This window comes from Brassica napus, chromosome C3, assembly GCF_020379485.1.
Source record: "Brassica napus cultivar Da-Ae chromosome C3, Da-Ae, whole genome shotgun sequence".
Taxonomy (NCBI): domain Eukaryota; kingdom Viridiplantae; phylum Streptophyta; class Magnoliopsida; order Brassicales; family Brassicaceae; genus Brassica; species Brassica napus.
Window position 1 is genome coordinate 1,037,981 of NC_063446.1, and position 21,435 is coordinate 1,059,415.

The following is a 21,435-nucleotide window of genomic DNA, read 5'->3' on the forward strand; positions in this document are numbered from 1 at the left end:
CTTCATACATCATCATCATTTCCTAGCTTCGTCCAAAACCTGTGCATTCTTGTAAATGTGTATTCACTATTCATCCCTTTCAACTCTTCTGATTAATAAGGTAGTACTTGTTGAGACATTTCTGGCCATGGATCAACCAGTTGCTGACTACAATACCGAAGCTACCGGACTCACTGCGGCAGATGTTGAAGAACATGTAACTCTACATATGGCATATGTGCAGGTACACGACTGTTTTATTTGAGTGTATGTTTACATGAACTTATTGAACTGTGGTTTTCTTTTTTTTTTCTCTCTTGTGTTTACAGATAACATTGCGGAAAATAATTTCTCTACATCATGTTTTGGTAGGTCACCATTTGAACAAGCATCTAGAATGTACTTTACAAAAAAAAATTGTTCAATTGATGATTCCCATTCTCTTTTTTTTTCTTAATTAGTTAAAATCATTGATTTCTATTCCTTTCGTTTCATTTTAATTGTCGTTGTAGATCAAAATTTTTGTTTCTAAATAAGTGTCGTTTTCTGATTTTAATGCTAAATTTATTGACAAGATTCTCATGTTTATTTTTCTATTGGTTGAAATATGATTAGATGTATAGGTAATGATGTTTTTATTTGGAAAATATACAAAATTAAGTGTTTTCTTAAACTATGCATAAACCTAAAACGACAAATAAATTGAAACGAAAAGATTATTAGGTTTGAAGATGTACCACACAAGAATTATTGACACATCGCTCGTTGTGGGTAATGGCCTAAGGCGTACGTTGGAACAAGTTAAAAATGTAGATGATTCAAGTTTGTTATCTTAAATATGTAATATCTAAGACCACTTGGTCTACTGAGTGAAACTCTGTAAACTTTTCTTTCTCATGTATTTCAATAGAAAATCTTTTGTCAAAAAAAAAACAAGTTAAAAATGTAATGCATATTACAAAAAAAATTTCTTCTTTCTGTGTATTTTGATTGATCTCTCTTAATTTTTTTAAAATTTTTTAATTTTGGCTTCTTCTAATTTCAGGTGTTAGGTATAACTGGTAGTCGTAGAGTCGAGCAAGATTGTAAGGCAGCAGCAAATGAGGTATTGGCAATCGTACGAGGCATACAATCAGACACTTTTTCCCTCTAAAGATTGAATGGACCTAGGGAGGAAAATTGAAGCCACAACTCACGAGAATCCGTAGGGAAAAGAAAACCAAGTTTTATTTTTTTAGTTGCATGGGTTTAGACATTTATAACCTTCGTTAAGTGATGCTTTACAATCAAATCAAAATGAACTGAAGTTGAAGTTGTAGTATCCTCTGCATCTGAAGTTCTAATATATTTCCATGTGATTCTAGTTTCATGCATTGATTTTCTTTGGATGTTTGCTGCTTTCATCATATGTTAACTTGTTCATCCAACTCTCATATGCAAACGGTTCCAATGACACGTAAAAGGGAGCATCAACAGATGAGAAGGTTAATAAGTCTTATCACTAAAGCTGCAATTCTCATGGACACAACGAGGATGACGAGAACTTTGGAGAGGCTCGTGTGTCCTCTGTTTATTGTGAATCAGGGGAGAGAAACATAATATATGTTACCTAAGTAATTGCACAAGTTTTGGACGAAGCTAGAAAATGATGTTGACGTATGAAGTAGTAATACTACTACTAACCAATAACTCAATCACAAATGTGCTAACATTAACTGCACTTCACGTCAATTCCATTTTCAGTTCCTCGAGGTGTTGCTTATCAAGCTTCATTAAACAACACAAACAGCAGAAAGTTATCCACACATACAAAAGAAAGTAATCCGCACATACAAAAGACGGTGTAAAGATACCTGATCATGGGTACAAGCGAAAACCTTAATAGGAGCTTCAGTCACATCTTCACAGAGAACCATATCCGTGAAAAGAGATATTATGACGTCAGGATCCCTCCAACCCATATGATGCTTTTGGCCTTTAACAGACCTATCAAGACCTGCTATGGGCAAGTTACTTCCGGTTACAACCCAAGACTGTAGTAAAGGAAAGAAAATTATAATTATTTACCCAAAGATATAGATTTATATGAAAAACAACTACCAATCACACAAACCAATCTAATTCTTTTACATTTTAACACCCTACATATTTTCTCTTTTTTTCTATTATATTAACATTTTACAATGATTTTGTTTAATAAAAGTGAACGTCCCACTAATTTTATTTCATATTGTTATTTTCTTGATGTGATTAATTTTAATAGAACTTTCAGATTTCAAAATTATTATCAAAATTCATTTTATTTAAAAGCTATAAACATTTTTTTAAACAATTGTAAAATATCTAACTAAAATTTATTAAAACTAGTAAAAATTATAGTCAAGAGTGTGCTTTTGTTGTATCCAATGAAACAATTCTTATTCATAAAAGACCAAATTTCAGTTATATATAATCAAAATTACATGTATAACAAAAATTTCATTTATCAAAGGGAGATGAATATACATAAACAAACCAATAACACACAAACATATAAAAATAAAATAAGACTTTTTGTGAAAAAAATGCATTGATCTTAATTAGCTAGCTGAATACAAATATTAGTTTGAAGTTTTTCACTTCTTTATATTTTCTTCTTTAATTGTTCCTTTTCTCTCATAAATCTTAACATGCAATCTATGGTTTCTTTGTCTGATTACATTCAGTATTCCAAAACAATTTTACAAATCTGATTAAACAGTAAAAACAACATGTAACAAATAGACATTATTGTACGAAAGCAAATCAAGAGATAATTCCAATACAAAACAACCAAAAATAATTAAGTTATAAAAGTTATCAAACTCTTTAGTTTGAGAATAGGTGATATTTACTACTTAGTGTATGCTATTATACATGTAAAATATGTATGGCATAAATGACAAACTCACATACTACATTACTAAAACATCAAACGTATGTCCATTTAATTTTGTTTTAGAATTTGATCATCTTTTCCATTGCAGCAATTTTGCATCTTTTCAATGAATATCAAAGTATATTGACCGTAGAATTTAAGTATAATTGCTTTTGCCTTTTATCAAAATCAGTTCCTCATATTGTACCATGTTTGCGTTGCTTTCTTTTTTCCTCCCCGTTTCTTTCTTCTTTTTCCTATGCTGAAATCTATTTTCACTGATCTAATATGATTTACCATATCCACTCTTTCTCAAACCTTCTTTCTTAGCCCTAAACATGTTCCAATGCAGCAATGTGGAACTTCGTATAAAGCCAACAAAACTGTACAGAGTAGTAAAATAGCCAAACTGGAGAATTTGGGTTGCTAAGATCCGTTTACACAGAAAATTAACTTCCACATTGGCTCATGACATTTTATATGGCTCCAGTTTTGAGTTTGTTTGTGGTTTATCTGTCAAATTAAGAAATATAGGAACATGAGGAAAAAGATTGTGTACAAAAGAGGATCATGGGGTGGGTTGTTTCAAGAAACCGTTGATAAATTTTTTTAATCATTATCTTGTTGTAATTTTTAAAAAAATTTGTAAACTCATCTCAAATGATGTGGCAAAATTAGATTTTGTATGTAACTTGTGATTTATGCTTTAGTACACGGACGATACTTTGACCAAAATCTTGAAAGTTAACCCATAGATTTGGTACAATTTAAAAATCATAACCAGTTTATTGGTCACTAAAATATAAGGAATATCTCAAGCCTGGTTCGGTTACTGTAAACCCGATTACAAAAGAGTTTTTATAGACCAACAAATCAACATAACCAGACATGCCTGATTACATAAAAAGCCTCCAATGGCTCTTGAGAAGTAGCATGCATCATCACAGTCTCCTCAAGCTCTTTTTTCTAGCGTCTACCTTCTTCTTGTCTGCCTGCACCTTGGCCAAACCGGCTTCCCTTTTCTGTGTCGTAGTGACCACACTCGCAGAACCTGCTGCTGCTAAAGAATTGTTAGCCACTTCTTGTTGGTCTTGGCCACTCGTTGTTGTTGTTACTCTGTTGATGTCTGCCACTGAGGAGGGTATTGCAGAAGCAGCACCAGGCGTCTCGTTGTTGTTAGTCTGGCCAACGTTTAGAGCCGTCGTCGACTCTGAGATAGCTCCCGTCTTGAACTTAGGTTTTGGTTTAGCATGGATACCCGTGTAAAGCCTGCATACAACAACAAGTCCAGTAGATTTCAATATAAACGGCATTTTCATTTCTTGTCCAAACAACATATGAAAGCCAAAGTAGATGATGACTCACCGAGCATGCCTAGCATACTCTTCATAGTTCTCAAGTAGCATCTTCCCAGCCTGTTCGTTTAATGCAGATTCTGGAAACGGCTCGATCAGTAAGCACCTCACAACCTGTTAACAACATGTACAAACACACAACTCAGTCTCAAGTCTTAAGTACCTTTAATCAAAGCAATGAAAACATAAGTGGTAAAGGAGACTTACAGAGAGGACATGTCTTAATCCAAGACTAGGATTCCAATCTTTCTTAAGCGTGTTAACGCAGATCTCTCCATTAGAAGCAATATTGGGATGGAATATCTTTGTCATGAAGTAGCCTACAATGGCAAGCAGACCCAAGAGATCATTAAAAACTTAAACATTTTAGTGGTCCTTCAACTTAAGTGAGATGCATACCTTTAGGCGGGGAATGTGGAAAATCATGAGACAGTGCCAACTTCATACGGAAAAGCCCATTCTCATAAGGAGTCCCAACTGTAAGCAACATTTTACTTTTAAAATACATTCAACATTGTAATCGTTCACAGTGGAATTGAAAGGGATATATGATAGTGCACCTGGTCCTTCAATGTCAGCACATATCTGTGAGAAATCCTCGTCATTGACAACAACCTTGATGCCTTCTGGAGGAGATTCGTCAAGACTCTTGAGTTCCTTGGCGAGCTGCCTGATGACATTGGGTGGTAGATTCTCATTGCTACCCTGAGCATTCCAAAACACCCATCAAAATAAAGAAAGACAGATCAGAAACAGGTAAACTTCAAAGGCATTTTCATAAGGTTCGAATTTATTTCTAAGCAGGAACTATACAGAGAGTGAGAGTTACCATGGAGAATACTAAGAAGGAACTAACTGACTGATCAATTCGTTTTCAGGTCTTCAAGACTCAAATGCGATCAACCTGAGGCAAAACCCACAACACACAAAAAGAGGTTAATGCTTGGCTTCCTCAACAAACTAACATTCAGTACTAACATTTCATCAAGTCATAGATTCATCTCAACAGCAAAGAACCCATTGAAACTAAGGCCATTGAACAAATCGATGAGATAAACAAAAAAGGTTTAAACTTTGATCTCTATAAGAAGGGGGGAAGATACCAATTCACTGAATGTAAAGCGATATAAGTGAAAGACATCGATTGAGGAAAACCCTAAAAATGAAAAATTGGGATCTAGCTTAATCGAATCAAGGGTTTCGAACAAAAACTCAATTAAGGGTAAGATGTATACGAAAATCGAAGAGATCCGAGAGATAAGGAACATATACAAAGCAAAGAATCACATCCCAAGCTCATCTTCTCAAGTCGAACAAAGACGACGAAAATTTCATCAGAAATCAAATTACCTTGTCACGAAATCGAGATAGGACGCACAGAGTGAGGAAAGGCGATCCCTTTCTCTTCCACGAGTAGTTGAAATCGAGAGAGAAGAAGAGAGAGAGGTTCAATTATTGTAATTTTATACGAGAGAGAAGAGAGAGATGGCTTTACTATTAAAAAGAAAATTAAAGGAGCGTATCTACAAAAGAAATAAAATGGAGGGTACTTTTGTAAATTTTCTGCCAGCCTGGGACTGACCGTTAGACGTTAGTATGTCTTCTTCTTCTTCTTCTACTTCCCACCCGCCAAACTATTTAGGTAGCCGTTACTTGATGTCAGGTGTTCTTCAACTATATGATTTATTTCTCAACCTTTGAATTTATGGAAACCATATTTTGATGTTTTAAATATAAGGAAAACAACACTTAATACAGGATTTTAAGTACATTAAAGACAAATTATCGTATATACTCTGGTAACATTTGGTCCAGTGATCAAATCTTTGTCTAAAAGACTAAAACCAAAAAGAAGGAAAAATATATTTTTTTATAAAGGGTTTCTGTTATAACAAGCAAACATACGAGCTCTGACATTATTGTCATACAGTTTTTAGGAGGTAGACATATAATTAAGCAAAAGCTTAATCTAGTTTTGTAGAAGCTATCAAAAGCTTAGAAACAAAGGAAGAAAATAGAGATTTAAAATCTTGAGGTAATGAGCAATCCCTTATATATTAAATCGCAAGTCGTCTAGCGAGTCATATTCTGCCACGCAACAAGTGTTTATAATTTAAAAAAAAAATCAGTTAAACAAAAATGCTTAAAAAAACAGAAACCGTAGAACAGTTTTTTTTCTAAACAGACCACGACCCATGTTTCTTATCTTTGTCCACGACCCTTTTTTCTATACTACATCAGATTCAATAAACAAATAACAGAGAATTCCCAGTTGATCAAAAATAAAATACCAAATACCTATGATCATTCTTTTATTTCAAAACTGTGATTCATAACTGGGACCGTATGGAATGTCCCAAGGCAATGCAGAGTTCAAAATCTATGGAATTGGATCTCCACAACCAATATTTTTCAGTCACTATTTCCCATCTTTGTATAGTTTTGTTGGTTTCGGTGAAGCACTATATATTGCTTCGATGTAACCGGTTCATGGCTAGGAAGTTTCGTTAAAGAGTAGATGTGGTGGAACTGAATTGCTAGATATTCAGTCGGAACAAAGCCACTTTAGGACGAAAAAGACTACAAAGTGGAGGAAGATATTAAGCAGGCGAAACACATATGCAAATATGGTAGCTGGAAAAAGGCTTTCGAAAAAAGGTAAATACACTTCCATTAATTCACCAGAGAAAAGATCAATTGATAAATTATTTTCTACTTTACAATAGGTTTTACATCAAAATGTCGATTGAATATATTGTGGAGGGTACTTTGATTTTTTTACTACTTGGGTTATTTCTCGATAGTTTTAATGTATCAGATATTCCAGTAAAAAATGGATTATGTTTGGTCGTAGAGGCCAGAGGAACATGAAGAAGAGAGATGGCAAAAACAGTGTTGCCATGGGAATGTTAATTAAATTCTAAGACAAAATTAACAAAGGTATATACTAATAACAACATTTTTCCATTATTTCAATCCGTGCAATTCACAAATTGATTTTCAGATGTTTGATATACCAATAATACACCTGCTACGATAAATAAATTATTTTTAACTCTATTGCATCACTGAGAGTCTGAGACAATCAAATTCATCAATATGACTTTGATCTGTAAGTATATATACATGTCATTCTTAGTTATATGTTGATTTGTAAGCAAAAGTATTTTAAGTTCAAAAAAATATTCCATGCGAAGCATGGGGTTCATACTAGTATCAAAATAAATCTGCGACCTAGGTGAAGTATTGGAAGGAACATTATTTAGTTGAGTTAAGGACCTTGAATAAAGTGTGTTTTGAAGACTGCAAATTTAATATGGTAGTTACCAACCTTATTAAATATGGTCTACCGTTCAAGTAAGACTCATGATAGTTGGTTGGTAACTTGGTACCAACAGCAAATTGCAATATTTTTGTAAAATATGAAAGTTAATACACAAAAGAATGTTATATTACCAAAAGAAAAAAGTTCTCACATCAGGATTGAAAAAATAAGCCCAAAGACAACGGGCCAACTACAGTTACAGAGATCAACTTTCTCATGACCAGAGATCATCTTCCAATCTTGATTTGTTTGCTCTCTTTGGATATTCAGGTTTATATGCTACATTGATGACGTTCTGATATATAGCTTTGGAAATATCTATTGTAGAAATATGTTCGGCTAGGTAAAAGAACTAGGTTAAAATTAGATTAAATGCGAACAAAGTTGGGTTTAACAAGTCAAAACGTTTGCAAGAACTTTCCCGTGAAGCTTTCATTCTACATTGATGACATTGTAGTTTATGCTTTCATGTTGTGAAAACTATTTTTTTTTAATCATTGTTATTTCTGTTGCGTTATCTGTATAAGCAACTAGCCAATTATACACGTTTTAAGTGTTAAACGATGTGTTTCTTAAATTGACGTACGGTCTATCTAGTTTATCATGCCCTCCAAATAAAACTAGCTTAATTATAGTTAATTAATCATGCTTGACATTGACATACCGAAACACAACTTCCACTAGGTTAAACAAAACGCATATCAACCAATAATTCAGGATTTAAGTGCCATGTAGATCCAAACTAAAGTTAGGTATAAAACCTTAAATTAACATATAGTTGTTTAGACTCCTAAGAACACAATAGCATATACCATAAAGATAGAAACTCTTAGCTAATCATGTTTCATAAAGCTCTCTTCACTAGGGAAAATAGAGATGCGTGAAAATACATTAACAAACAAAACAATCAGGGATACTAATCAAATGGTTCTGAAAATTCGAAAATGTATTAATTTCAGGTTACTTGTCCATCCTAAATTATGTTTTTCTATAAAACTGAGATATTGCAATGCAGTAGGTTTGAGGTTTAAATGCAGTATCAGGCACCTCATAAGAGAAAAATCCAAACGTAAATGAGATAAACTTTCAACATGCAATATGTTCTTCATATAGTATAAGCAAAGAATCAAAGCAGTTCTGCAGAAAGTTAATAGAATTACACTAAAAATGGTAAACAAGTGGAATACACGCGCCAAAGTATGCGTCGGTCGAATCTAATGATCTTAACTCTCAACTGAGAAACAAAAATATAAAAGAATCTTCGGATGTCTCTTGCCTCAAAATCAAGAACTCTCTCTCTCCTCATTCATCGTCACTTGTCAAATTGCGTCATCTCTCGATGTTCATCTTCATCTTCAACTAAAGAGATAATCTCATTTGAATAACTTGCCATTTATAGCCGGAGACTTTCTATTTTGAGTGTTTTGAGTATGAGAGATGAAGAAGAAGAGCTTCCGTCGCCGGAGGAGCTCATACCATTATCTCAGTCACTAATCACTCCCCATCTCGCCCTCGCCTTCGATCTCAGAAGCACTCACCACCGCAACAACGGAAACTCCGGCCACCGTCTGCCTCAAACCACGCCGCCGCAAGCCAACTCATCCGCCGGAGACGAACCAGCTCGGACACTGAAACGGCAGCGTTTAGTATGGACGCCGCAGCTGCACAAGCGTTTCGTAGACGCTGTGGCGCATATCGGGATCAAGAACGCTGTTCCCAAAACCATCATGCAGCTCATGAGCGTCGAGGGGTTAACCAGAGAGAATGTCGCTAGTCATCTCCAAAAGTACCGACTTTACCTCAAGAGGATGCAGTCCGGCGGAGGAGGAAGAGGAGGTAACGTCGGTGAGTCTGATCATCTCTTCGCGAGCTCGCCTGTTCCTGCGCACTTCTTACAGCAGACAGGGAGACAAAGCTCCGACCATTTCATACCGTCTTTTGTCCCATTGGCGGAGACTCTTCAGCATCAGCATCACCAGCAACCGTCTCAGCTCCTCCACCGACCAATATCCGCCGTGAAGATGGATCAGTCGTTGTTCTTGGCTAGGCAGAGTCAGCAGCAACCTGTTGCTATCGTCAGACCATCTTCGTTGCATCTGCACAGTCAAGTGGCTAACTACGCAAATGATTTGGAACCAGGAGCCAAGACGGTCTTGACACTGTTTCCAACTCGACAAGATTGAATTAAAAAAAAAACAATTATAAGATTGGAACATTCCACAAAATTATAGTTCAACCTTTGTTTGTCTCTGTTTGTGCAATGTAGATCCGGTCAGTACAACAAGGCTATGTGACTGGATATGTATTTTCTGTTTCAAAGTATCTTTCATGTATAAGATTTGGGTTTGGATGAAAAGTTTCACTTGTTTAGACTTGATTATACAAAAGTACTTTACTCTGTTTCTTTCTTTTGTTTGTGTGTTTTTGCTTATGGGTTTAGATTTGTCTCCTAAAAGTTGTTTGCAGCTGTGAACCGAATATTTCATAAAAGAAATTGCACTCTCTTTCTTCTTGTGAAATTCAAGAATATGATACTAACCAAATTCATATTGTATGTTTGCATAGCAAACCAAAAAATGTATCTAATATATAAATATATATTGATTGACCAAACCATTGATTGAATCATAGTACATTGTACATAGAACATGAAGCAGCCAAAAAGCAAAGACTAGACAGTGCCAGCCAGGCATAATCTGAACCCCAAGATCCGGTGCTCTCATATCCTTAATCATACCCTCTTTATTTTAGTTACTTTTTAATTTCTGTACATAGAATCGGTTATGAGACCAAACTCAATCAAGATTTGTCTATTAATTATGTATTATATAATTATATGACAAAGGAAAACTATAGGTTATTCATTGGATAGGAGGGGATCAATTAAAAGCAATGATGGTGTATTCATTAGCTGGCATGTTCTGATCTGCATGCCCCCTATCAAAGTCTTCATAATTATTACTTATTATTTTTGGTAGAAAAAGTTAAATGGCATAATAACAAACACATTTTTAATTATTAACAAATCTATAAATAGTTGAATAAAATTTTAGGTCTTAGATTCCCTTGGTAGATTTAATTTGAATAGATGAAGCAGAGCAAACTGCCACTTAGAAATGAAAGCTTTCAGATGGGATTTTGATGCAAAAGCTTTGATAATATTAAATATAATTTGTAACAACAGAGTAAAAATGTCTTGTGCGGCCAATGTTTTCAACAAGAGCAGGAAAAAAAAAAACTAAGACTACATCCTAATATAAAAGCATACAGACATGGTTTGATCAGGACCAAAGGTCAGGGATTCTGGTGCCTGCAAGAAAACAACATAAGCTCAACATGAGATACAAAGCGTTTAACAAAGAAGATGAAAAAAGTTCTTTAAGAGTGAAAAGTTAACCTGAAATGATTTGGGTCTGAAGCATGCAATGTCTGTGCATAACTCATTGTGACACTAGGCCACTCTGTATAAGCAGGCGCGTTAGTAGAAGTCATAGCAGGGTTCAAGGGATGTCCGTAGCTTATATTGGGTTGTTGAGTTCTTGGCATCTGTGGGAAAACTCCGTCATGGAAAGGAAGATGAATCGGCGGCATCGGGCTGAAGTTTTGTACCGGTGGAGTAACCCTCACGTACCTACAAAAACATTACAGTATTAATTTTGATGAAGTGGCCTATAAAAAAAAAAACGTTGTTATCATTAGAGGAGATGTTGTGTACCTGTTCCGGTCATAATCAGGATCATAACGATCTTTCTCTCTATCTCTAATAATGGCGACCCGTGAAGTCCTTCCAACACCGTTCCTCTCCTCATCAACAACACTCTCACTCTCGTGTCTAGCTGGGAGTCTACTGTTGTTATGTTTTGTCTGCTGAACAGGAGGAGGAGGAGGAGCTCGAGTTGAAGAGTCTTCAGAGTCTGAACTATTAGGACTGTTAAAGATCCGCGCCCTGGCCTTCTCATACTCCTCTTTCCTCTCCTCAACGCTCCTCAACAGATTCCTCTCCACACCCGACCCACCACCCGCCCCACCAGACCCTCCGTTAGGTCTAGCCTTGATGGCGAGCTTGAAGCCCTGAGGCCTCCTTCCGTTAGCCTCAGGCTGCTTCACGGGAATCTCAGACAAACAGACGTAAGGGTATCTGCTCTCACCGGTCTTGGTGACGAGGATCCTGTTCCCGGAGCCGTCTAAAGCAGCACCGTCTAAGGCGGTGGTGAAGAGGCCGTAGTGGTGAGCGACGCGGTGAGCAGCGAGGCGGAGGTAAGAGGTTGGGTAAGGAGGGAACTCGTATTGCTGCTGCTCTGGGCTTTGAAAGAACTTTTGTATATCCAGCTCCATACGCAGAACTAAACATATACACAAAGAATAAGACATGATGATTATACACGTTAGAACTTAGAACCGATTAAACATTAAAAAAAAAACATTTAAATAAAAATCAGAGCTTTTAGATTCTAAATTGAGCTAAATTGAGGTAGAAGCAATCCAAACCCTAAATTCTCCAATTCGAGAAAACCTAGAATTCTCCATGAGTTGATTACGAACCCTAAAGACTAGAGCTTTAAGATGTTTTATAATTCCAGGGGGGGGGATTGTAAAGGAGAATTGAGTTACTGGTGAGACGATGACGAGGGTTCTGAAGAGCTTCGACTAGGAAAGGATCAACCATAGCTTCCTTCTCGTTCATAGCTGCAGCCATGGAAGGTTTCTCTTTATCTCAAATTTTTCTTCTTTTTTTTTTAAACGAGGGGAAACGCAGTAAAGAGAGAATGATGGAGAAAGATTTGAACTTTCTTTCCTGATGAGAATTGGAGAGAGATTTGATTGGGAGAAGAATCGAATCGATGAGATTGACAAAATCCAAATCAGAGAAGGTGAAGGGAAGGAGTGGTAAAAGACCTTATGGTCCTTCACCTATCTCTCTCTCTTATGAATAAAATAATAATAAAGTTTAGACCTTTAAAACCCAAAACTGGTGTCTTTGGGGCCCAAAAACTAAAGACCACAACTTTTCTTTTTGAAAGGAGTCTTTGTGATTGATGTGGTCGGCGGCTCTGACTCTTTTTTTTTTTTTTTTGGTCACTGGGCGCTCTCTCGAATCCCGGAGGAGTCGAATCCGTGTGCCTTGGGATCCAGTTCACTCTAGTGTTTTACCACTAGGCTATTCTGTCCCGGCGGCTCTGACTCTAGATTTCAAAGTTTGATGTTCAACACACATTCATCAATCACTAATGTTTAGTGGGTTTTTTTTTTAACATATTTACTTACAAAGCAAACCTTTATATATTTACAGAGCAGACAAGTTTTTTTCATCACGACAACAGTCTTTTTATTCACAGTAAGACACAACCTATCCAGTATCCAACAACAACTCTAGTGAAACTTGCCGTTTTGGTACTTCATCACTTCAACCATGAGCTTCTCCGCTTTGTTTCCCTTCTCTAGTTTCAGAAGCAGTTCGAATTTCACACGGTCTTCTACCACCTGCGCATCATTCCTTTATCTAACTAGATGCTAATTAAAAAAGACTGATAATTGTGAATTTAGGAAAATTAACAAAACAAACCTTTGCCCTGGCTAGGATTATGTCAATGAGTTTATAAGGAAACAGCGAGTTTGATCTCTGTTGAATCGACTTCACGGCGTGTTTTGCTGCCTCTTGGACTTCAGGGTCATTTGTTGATACCGATCTCCACTCAAATCCATTCCCATCTGCCTCAAAACAGAGCAAATGACATCAACAACATTAAATAGTAAAAACACACACACGGTGCTCTTACCTGATTTCAAGCCAAGGTCGGAAACAGTGAAGGAAGGGACAACACTCTTAAACTCCTGAAGCTGCTTGAAGTTCATCCACGGCTTCACCCAAACTTTGGCTTCATAAATCTTCTTCTCACCAGCTTCTATAACCTCAAGAGTAAGACTGTATAGCTTCCCAGCAACCACCTGCTCTGTTGCCTTTAATACTCTAGCAAGCTCAACAACACCATTCTACACATCAAACCCATAAACCAATGGAAAAAATATTAAAAACATGAGCTGATTAATTCTACAAAAAAAATCATAAAATTCATCATTTCTATAGTTTTGTTCTGTAGCTAAAAGATCCAAATTTTATTGAATTTAAGCTCGAAAATATAAATTTTACAAACCCTAAAAAGGGAAAATTAGGTTTGAGGAAACCAAACCTCTCGCTTGTTGTGTTCCTGAACAGCAAAGAGTGCTAGACCATCGATCTCTCCTCCACCGTTCCGATTATTCGTGGATTCTCTATATCCACCGAGCTTCATCCTCACGACGTCGTTGTACGTTTCTTTTTCTTGACGACAGATCACAAGCTGGCCGAGTCCAGAAAGGAGAACCAACGACACGCAAATCAACAACGGTGATAATCTCGTATCCATCGTTCCCAGTAAGATTCTCCGATTCCTCTGTTTTTCGATCTAAGCTTCGACGAGATTTTTCTTTAGATGCCTACCAATCGTAGTCAGGGTGGTTTCTTTCGCTGATAGAAAGAAGACTGGTTCCGTGTAAGAGAAGAAAAGGAGTCACGGGAAAAGTTTGATGGGCCATGATTTAGTCTCCAAGCCCATCATAATTAAGTTTTGGACTAACCTGAAGGGTCCATTATTCAAATGTTAATAGGTTGTTCTTGTTTTATGTAATTTAAATAACAAAAATATAAATCTATTGCTAATTTGCAATAAATAAAAAATGTTTTAAAAGGTTAACAATGATTAAAAACCACCAAAATTTTTAAATTTTATTTTTATTTAAGAGTTTTAAAAATCATGTTTTCAAAATTTACTAAATAATTTTAAAGGTTAAACTCTTATAGACTATATATAGCAAATGTGTTTTCAAGCATATCTCTAACATTTTTTTACTCCTAACTTTCTTTGGAAATCAAATAATGTTTGGAACGATTTTGACTGTGTATAACCGCAAGGAGTAATTAAGTAAACAAATTAACCAAATAAATATGCCAAACGGAAAGTGTATCATGTCAATCTCAATCTATCTACCAATTAAAAAGTTTGCTTATGTGACAGATCGAAATCATAGATTGAATCCCCTATATATTAATTGAGAAGCATTTGAAAAATTAGAACCTTAATTTTGTATTAATTAAAAAAAACCCCAAATCCTAGGTGGCACTCTAAATGCCTTCTAAATTTCATTTCAAAGAATTCTAGAGCATCTAATATAAAGCATAGTTTAATCTAATGGTGTCACATTATTCCATAATTATATAACACTAAACAACATTATATTAACCTAAAATATATGAAGTGTGTATTCTTTCCTTAAATAAAAGCTACGGAATTACCTAATATGATTTACATATATACGGGAATTAATGATTATGAATAATAAAGATTTGATAACAATTTTTGCATCCTTCTTCATTTTTGTTTAAATTTATATTATTAAAAAAACTTAAACAATCACATTAACCATATAATAAAAAAATTAGATTTTTTCTTATATGTTATATTTTGAATTTTTTAAAATGACTTTAAATTACAAAAATAAGGAAATTTCCTTAAGTATACGACTAAAAACATTAAAATGACAAAATCAAAACCATATGTAAGTTAAAAGTCAAAATAATTCAACTGTGAAAACAATACTATTCACTTTTTCAAAATGGTGTTCGAGGAAAAAAATAAGGTTTTTATGTTATAATTTGTTTAATGTCCACTAGAGAACATTATATTAGCCTAAAATATAAGAAGTGTGTATTGGTTCTCTAAATAAAAGCTACGAAATTACCTAATATGATTTACATATATATGGAAATTAATGATTATGAATAATAAAGATTTGATAACAATTTTTGCATCCTCCTTCCTTTTATTTAATTTTATATTATTAAAAAAAATAAACAATCACATTAACCATATAATAAAAAATTAGATTTTTTCTTATATGTAATATTTTGAATTTTTTAAAATGACTTTAAATTACAAAAATGAGGAAACCTTATATGTTATTTTTTTTAAAAAAAAACGACTTTAAAATACAAAAATGAGGACACCTTATATGTTAGATTTTTCTTATATGTTAGATTTTTTCTTAGATGTTATATTTTGAATTTTTTAAAACGACTTTAAATTACAAAAATGTAAGTTTTCCTTAAGTATACGACTAAAAACATTAAAATGACATGTATCAATTCGATGGTTGATTTGAAAGCTTTCAAAACCATATGGAAGATAAAAGTCAAAATAATTCAACTGTGAAAACAATACTGTTCACTTTTTTCAAGAATGTGTTCGATGGAAAAAATAAGGTTTTTATGTTATAATTTGTTTAATGTCCAATCCGATCAAGCCATGATGTATTAATTATAGTTTTGTTCCATTATTTTTAATAAAAATTGATCCGATCCATCGGAAAAAAATTATATAATAACAACAAAAAATATATATATATATAAATAAAATGATCACATATATAAAAAAAAATTATCGATAATATATATATAAATAAACTCACCCTGCGCAAGGCGCAGGTCTTATCCTAGTAGTTAAATACTTGACTTAGTCTTTGTTATTTATTAATTTTCTCAATATTTCCTTTGCCATTTCCATTAATATGCATTCAAACTACCTTATTCAAACATCAGAAAACTAAGTATATAAATTTCCATTTTATTAAAAGTACATTTATTAAATACTCAATCTTTAAATAGCCATCAGGGTGCAATCACATTCATATAACCAAACCATTAAAGTTGAATCTGCAAGAGCCCGATGGATCCAGTCGATATGTTGTCTTCAGAATCGAGTTAGGGTAGTGATGTTAGCGACGATGGTATTGCCACCGAGTTGATGGAGCAAGCGACGTACAAATGCAAGTATTGTCCGAAGACTTACTCCAAAGGACAAGCATTGGGTGGTCACCAAAATGTTCACAAGAGGGAGAGAGAGATCACCAAAAGACAAGAACGTGCTATGTTGGTGAGTATGAACCCGCCCGATCCATATCCGTACCCACATCCGTTTCCTAGCCAGTACGCACTCCCATCAGGATTTGAACAGCCTCGTTACATTATTGATGAACCAGATAATCTACATGTGGTCTACAACTCAAGTCAAAACCCATACCAATCCGTCATGGCTCAACCCCACACTCAATCATTATTGCCAGCATCGTCACCCGTTTGCTTAAAACTTTGTCTAGGTGTTGGAAGTAGCTCACAAGACCAAACGCAAACCAAAGAACCAAACGATGCGACAAAAGATATGGCTGCTGAGAAAGAAGATCATGAACTTTCCCTTTCTCTCTCACTCAAGCTGTGATGCTGTAATCTTTCTCTTTTAATATCTAGAATCAATCGATTTATTTCAATTTAATTTTGATTCAGATGATCTCCTAAGTTTTCCAGCACCATTATTGTATTAAATTCGACTTTGTTTACTTGAAAATTTTAATAGGATTGGTTATTGGATACAATTGTATTACTTAGCTTGTGTAGGAAATCAAAGTAAGTATACAAAAACTACTAAATGAAATCAGCCTTAGCAAATAAGCTGAAAAATAAATAAAAATAAAGCTAAGAAAACTAACATATGCATGCTTATGCATGATATATTAAATATCATAATATGAAAGCTAAATACAGAATACGATTAGAAATGTATATTAACACAATTGAACAAAAATAATAGAAGACAACTCAGATGGTTGGCAAAAAGAAGAAGATGGAGTAACATAACGTAAGATTCTTTCTTTTAAAAGAGAGAACAATGAAAGTTTCTTGTCTTTTATGTATATAAAATCTGGACACCATGAACAAAGCTAAAAGTGAATATCAAGAAAAGATTAAAAAAAAATCCACATATCTTCAAAACTGTTAAACTCGAAAACAAAATGATGTCAAAAACAAAATAATAACACATTTAAGAAAATAAAAGTATGTATTATAAATTGTTCATGAAAGGTAAGCCACTAATTTTGTCTCTAAAAGTCAAGTGGCCAATAGGAAAACAACAAAACTCTTTATGTATATTATTGATGAGAAAAAAACACACGATCTAAAAGTAGCTAATGTTAACCATCTATCGTAATAATAAATACTGGAGGTTCGGTCTATAAAATAACAAGAGCTATTAAAAGACCTTCCAAAACATTGATCTATCATCCATGGATATTGTTCTCAAATTCGTTGCGTTCATAATTGCATCCTCTTTATTTCAATCCGGAGAAACTTTAAAAGTTCATAAATCCTCTAAGGTAATTGGAAAATATTATCTATGGTAATACCCTAGCTCGATTTGACGATGATATCAATACTGGTTTTTTTAAACTAATCTATGATATCTCTATCATACCTATGTTTTCACGTAGGTAAATGAAAAGATGATATACAATTGTGTGGATATTTACAAGCAGCCTTCGTTAAACCATCCTTTACTCCAAAATCACAAAATTCAGGTATTTTTGGTTCATCAAACTTTTTCTCATAGATATTATTTGACAATCTCATGTTTATTTCATATACAACTTAATGGTAGCTTTTTGTAAGTCTAATGATTTAATCCCTCATTTCATGTATTAATGTGACAATATGCTTTTTTGTAGATGGAACCATCTTTTTCAGTCCCTAAATCAATTCGATTTGAAAATAAAATGCGTAAAAATATAATCAGTTGTCCAAACGGAACAGTTCCTATATTGAAAAACATAAAAGACCATGCTGCAAATACTCAATATTTTGCAGAAAAGTATTTCAATCCACTCACAGTTGAAAGTCATGGAACACATGTAAGCACTCAATTGTATATCAATTATTCTACTTAATTTACTTGTGCTATGACTTTGTATAGTACTACAGTGATTTGAAGCTTATTAAAAAGCTCCGGAATTTGAAGTTTGCAGGAATCAGATTGCAAAAGGATGGTCCTTACTATGGTATAGCAGCTTGGATAAGTGTGCATGACTTACACATTAGTAGAGACCAAGCTTCATTTGCTAACATGTATGTTGGCAATCGAGTTAACAACAAAGAAAATTTTATTCAAGTTGGTTGGATGGTAATTTTTAATGTTTTATGATATTTTCTATCTTTAAAAAAAAACAATTATTTTTTGCTAAAAAGTTATTTGTTTATATTATATAAATACTTCTTAAAAATATATTTTTTGTCACAGATAAATCCAAGTGTACTTGGAGATGGACGACCGTGGAGTTATGGATTTTGGAGGGTACATTTATTGATTCATTCATTCTTTACCACCTTCTCAATATGAAATACTCTTAAATCATCTTACTTATTCGAAAGAGCATATTATAGACTAATGTGCATGTCTTTTACTTTATTTTGTTTTTGACATCATGTGCATGTCTTTTACTAAATGTATATGTACTCCTTGATTTTATCAAAATGTTTATCTACTTTTTAACGATTTTATGACATATACATTAATGCATTTGTGAAAATTAATAATAACAGGGTGTCAACGGAGCAGGTTGTTATAATACAGTGTGTCCTGGTTTTATTCAAGTGTCAAAAGATGATCCTTTAAGTGAACCATTACCTTATGCTCCAGAAGGAAAAAGAAACATTGCTCTTACTATTCAGCAGGTAACCTATATTCTTTTCGATCCAAATATGTAAAATATATGATCTACATATTATTAAAGCAGAATCTTAGGAGTTATTTACAAAACCATGTTATTCATTTAAAAAAAAAATTTACTTTTGACAACTATTAAATCAACCAATTGAAATCAATGATTTTTTAATGGTAACAAATATATTTATTTTTAATAAGGAAATGTGAGTTTGTGGGTGAGAAAAAAAGGAGATATCAATATATTTATGGTAACAAATATATTTATTTTTAACGTCAAACAATTTTCTTTACAAATCAAAACAAAACCATAACTGTTAATTAACTATTAGCATTTATTTCGGTATAGGTTTAGCATATCCTACGTAAATTATTTTTAACCAGCTTTTTGTAATAATTAGGTCTTTATAAAAATTGCATATACTTAATTTCACAGGTAATAAATAATTAAAATTAATATCACTTATTTTGTGATACAAACTAAGTGATGTGTATTTTTGTAGTGTATTTTTCAAATTCATGGATAACAAAATTATAAACTTTCATTTTTTACAATCTTTTATAGTTATGTTTTTTCTATGGTTGGAACAAATAGATGCAACTAAGTAATTAAAATAGTTTTAAAAAATAAAATATACAAAGAATAATATTAAAATATGAGAAATATCTTTAGTATTATATCTGTAAATATAATACAGTACTTTAGAATAAATTTAAAAAATTAATACAATATTTTTCTAAAACATTAACTTCTTAAAAATTAATTTCTATAAATATAAATATACAACTTTTATAACATATCTAACACTTATGATTATTTTTCAAACGTCAACAATCAACGCATTTTAAATGTATCATATTAACTTATATAGCAACACATAATCTTATTATTAACAAATTTTGTAGAATTTTAAAGCGCGGGTCAAATTCTAGTGTATTCTTAAATTTGCATATGATGATTAATTAACTTGAAGTTAACTCTTGTATGTTGTACCGTTATATCATAGATTTATAGTATGTAAATTGTATAGCTTTAAATAATAAGTCCTAGAAGTAGCTACTAGTTATTTATTTTATGAATCAAGTAACATATTTTAAACAATAAAATGATCATTGTGTTAGAATATAACAGAAGGATAAAGATTTAGGGAAAGATGGATGGGGATCAAATACAGTTTCCTGGATACTATATTGTTTGGTTATCTGTATATCAATTCCAACATGATTTTTACTGTCTTTTGCTCGCTATTTGAATATATCAAATCTAACATATATGTTTTCTATTCATTTAAGGATACGGACACAGGTCACTGGTGGGTAACAGATATAGAAGAAGGCGATAAACCAGATATACATATTGGCTATTGGCCTAAAGAACTATTTGATCTAATGGGTGATGGTGCGAACATACTTGGAATTGGAGGAGCAGTCCAGTCTTCATCTTCCGGTGTAAGTCCACCAATGGGTAATGGTCATCTACCAACAAAAAAGGACATGGATTCAGCACGCGTTTCAGAGTTTCTCTACAGATACGAAAATTCAGACTTCAAGAATTATTACCAGTATTCTAAGTTGGATAAGCTATTAGACAGTGAAAAATGCTATGGCTTAAAAAAGGGGGACGATTATTTTTTCACATTTGGTGGACCGGGAGGAAATTCATGTGGAATATAAACATTGCAAGCTAAAACTATGTTAATGGTTATTATATAATAATCAATTATTAGATTGTTGGCTTTATAATTTATATTCAACAGTATAATGATTCTGCATAATATGTGTATGGTTCGTTACACTAATAAAGCGTGTCAATGAATCATAACGATTGTGGAAAAAATATATAATTGCATTCATGATCACGTGTTTGCATTCCAAATTGCGTTCGTGATTTCGTTTGTTTCGCGATACGTTCATGTACTCGATCCGTTTTATGTTCGTAAACCGCAATGCGTCGATCCCGTTTTATGTTTCGATGGAGTGTTAATATAATTACTAGATTTTGACCCGCGCTTTGAAAGCGCGGGTTTATTATTATTATTTTTTCAATTGACAAATATTTAGTAAATGTCACATTTTCATATATTTGTGTTTTATTTTATAAAAGACTTAAAAATTTTATCTTTATTTATCGTATTTCATTTTAAATGACTATTTATGTTAAAAAAAATTAAACTTTATTTTTTTAATGAATTAAGTTGGTATAACTCTGATAAATTAATTTTATTATGGGGTTAATATTTTAATTAAAAAATTATATACTTTTAATAAAGATTTATACTTTTCAATAAAAAAATTCAA

General features: G+C 33.2%; 5 protein-coding genes and 1 pseudogene across 5 annotated transcripts; 3 read left to right on the forward strand and 3 right to left on the reverse strand.

Annotated features, from left to right (window-relative positions):
* Positions 1-3,596: 3,596 nt before the first annotated feature.
* LOC106382987 (ubiquitin-conjugating enzyme E2 22) lies at positions 3,597-5,732 on the reverse strand. Its single transcript, XM_013823089.3, has 7 exons — positions 5,581-5,732; positions 5,060-5,134; positions 4,791-4,935; positions 4,630-4,707; positions 4,438-4,550; positions 4,241-4,344; positions 3,597-4,144 (listed from the first exon to the last, which is right to left on the reverse strand). The coding sequence occupies exons 2-7, from the start codon at positions 5,060-5,062 to the stop codon at positions 3,817-3,819; spliced, it is 771 nt and encodes a 256-aa protein (XP_013678543.1). The 5' UTR covers positions 5,063-5,134; positions 5,581-5,732; the 3' UTR covers positions 3,597-3,816.
* A 2,192-nt stretch (positions 5,733-7,924) lies between these two features.
* On the forward strand, positions 7,925-10,820 carry LOC106386112 (transcription factor MYBC1-like). The gene has a single exon (XM_013826005.3). It carries the CDS (start codon positions 8,986-8,988, stop codon positions 9,736-9,738), a length of 753 nt encoding a protein of 250 aa, XP_013681459.1. The 5' UTR covers positions 7,925-8,985; the 3' UTR covers positions 9,739-10,820.
* On the reverse strand, positions 10,692-12,482 carry LOC106382986. The gene is made up of 4 exons (XM_013823088.3): positions 12,167-12,482; positions 11,271-11,898; positions 10,953-11,186; positions 10,692-10,865 (listed from the first exon to the last, which is right to left on the reverse strand). The coding sequence occupies exons 1-4, from the start codon at positions 12,249-12,251 to the stop codon at positions 10,850-10,852; spliced, it is 963 nt and encodes a 320-aa protein (XP_013678542.1). The 5' UTR covers positions 12,252-12,482; the 3' UTR covers positions 10,692-10,849.
* Positions 12,483-12,751: 269 nt separating this feature from the next.
* On the reverse strand, positions 12,752-14,060 carry LOC106385039 (cysteine proteinase inhibitor 7-like). Its single transcript, XM_013824984.2, has 4 exons — positions 13,744-14,060; positions 13,333-13,546; positions 13,119-13,264; positions 12,752-13,036 (listed from the first exon to the last, which is right to left on the reverse strand). Exons 1-4 carry the CDS (start codon positions 13,957-13,959, stop codon positions 12,926-12,928), a joined length of 687 nt encoding a protein of 228 aa, XP_013680438.1. The 5' UTR covers positions 13,960-14,060; the 3' UTR covers positions 12,752-12,925.
* Positions 14,061-16,329: 2,269 nt separating this feature from the next.
* LOC106383168 lies at positions 16,330-17,604 on the forward strand (annotated as a pseudogene).
* A 49-nt stretch (positions 17,605-17,653) lies between these two features.
* On the forward strand, positions 17,654-20,865 carry LOC106386269. Its single transcript, XM_013826139.3, has 7 exons — positions 17,654-17,797; positions 17,912-17,998; positions 18,146-18,328; positions 18,436-18,597; positions 18,715-18,768; positions 19,017-19,148; positions 20,431-20,865. The coding sequence occupies exons 1-7, from the start codon at positions 17,708-17,710 to the stop codon at positions 20,809-20,811; spliced, it is 1,089 nt and encodes a 362-aa protein (XP_013681593.1). The 5' UTR covers positions 17,654-17,707; the 3' UTR covers positions 20,812-20,865.
* The last annotated feature ends 570 nt before the right edge of the window (positions 20,866-21,435 follow it).

What these genes read in the sequence shown, in the direction of transcription:
- LOC106382986 (XM_013823088.3), bottom strand. Translation starts at nt 12,251, where the DNA reads ATGGCTGCAGCTATGAACGAGAAGGAAGCTATGGTTGATCCTTTCCTA. An exon ending in CCCTCGTCATCGTCTCACCA is followed by an intron (nt 11,899 to 12,166) that starts GTAACTCAATTC and finishes GTATATGTTTAG; the next exon opens with TTCTGCGTATGGAGCTGGAT. An exon ending in CCTGATTATGACCGGAACAG is followed by an intron (nt 11,187 to 11,270) that starts GTACACAACATC and finishes ATGTTTTTGTAG; the next exon opens with GTACGTGAGGGTTACTCCAC.
- LOC106386112 (XM_013826005.3), top strand. Translation starts at nt 8,986, where the DNA reads ATGAGAGATGAAGAAGAAGAGCTTCCGTCGCCGGAGGAGCTCATACCA.
- LOC106386269 (XM_013826139.3), top strand. Translation starts at nt 17,708, where the DNA reads ATGGATATTGTTCTCAAATTCGTTGCGTTCATAATTGCATCCTCTTTA. An exon ending in GGAGTTATGGATTTTGGAGG is followed by an intron (nt 18,769 to 19,016) that starts GTACATTTATTG and finishes TAATAATAACAG; the next exon opens with GGTGTCAACGGAGCAGGTTG. An exon ending in TTGCTCTTACTATTCAGCAG is followed by an intron (nt 19,149 to 20,430) that starts GTAACCTATATT and finishes TATTCATTTAAG; the next exon opens with GATACGGACACAGGTCACTG.
- LOC106382987 (XM_013823089.3), bottom strand. An exon ending in TGCTGACATTGAAGGACCAG is followed by an intron (nt 4,708 to 4,790) that starts GTGCACTATCAT and finishes TGTTGCTTACAG; the next exon opens with TTGGGACTCCTTATGAGAAT. An exon ending in GAGTATGCTAGGCATGCTCG is followed by an intron (nt 4,145 to 4,240) that starts GTGAGTCATCAT and finishes TGTTGTATGCAG; the next exon opens with GCTTTACACGGGTATCCATG.
- LOC106385039 (XM_013824984.2), bottom strand. Translation starts at nt 13,959, where the DNA reads ATGGATACGAGATTATCACCGTTGTTGATTTGCGTGTCGTTGGTTCTC. An exon ending in AGGAACACAACAAGCGAGAG is followed by an intron (nt 13,547 to 13,743) that starts GTTTGGTTTCCT and finishes TTTGATGTGTAG; the next exon opens with AATGGTGTTGTTGAGCTTGC. An exon ending in TAATCCTAGCCAGGGCAAAG is followed by an intron (nt 13,037 to 13,118) that starts GTTTGTTTTGTT and finishes AATGATGCGCAG; the next exon opens with GTGGTAGAAGACCGTGTGAA.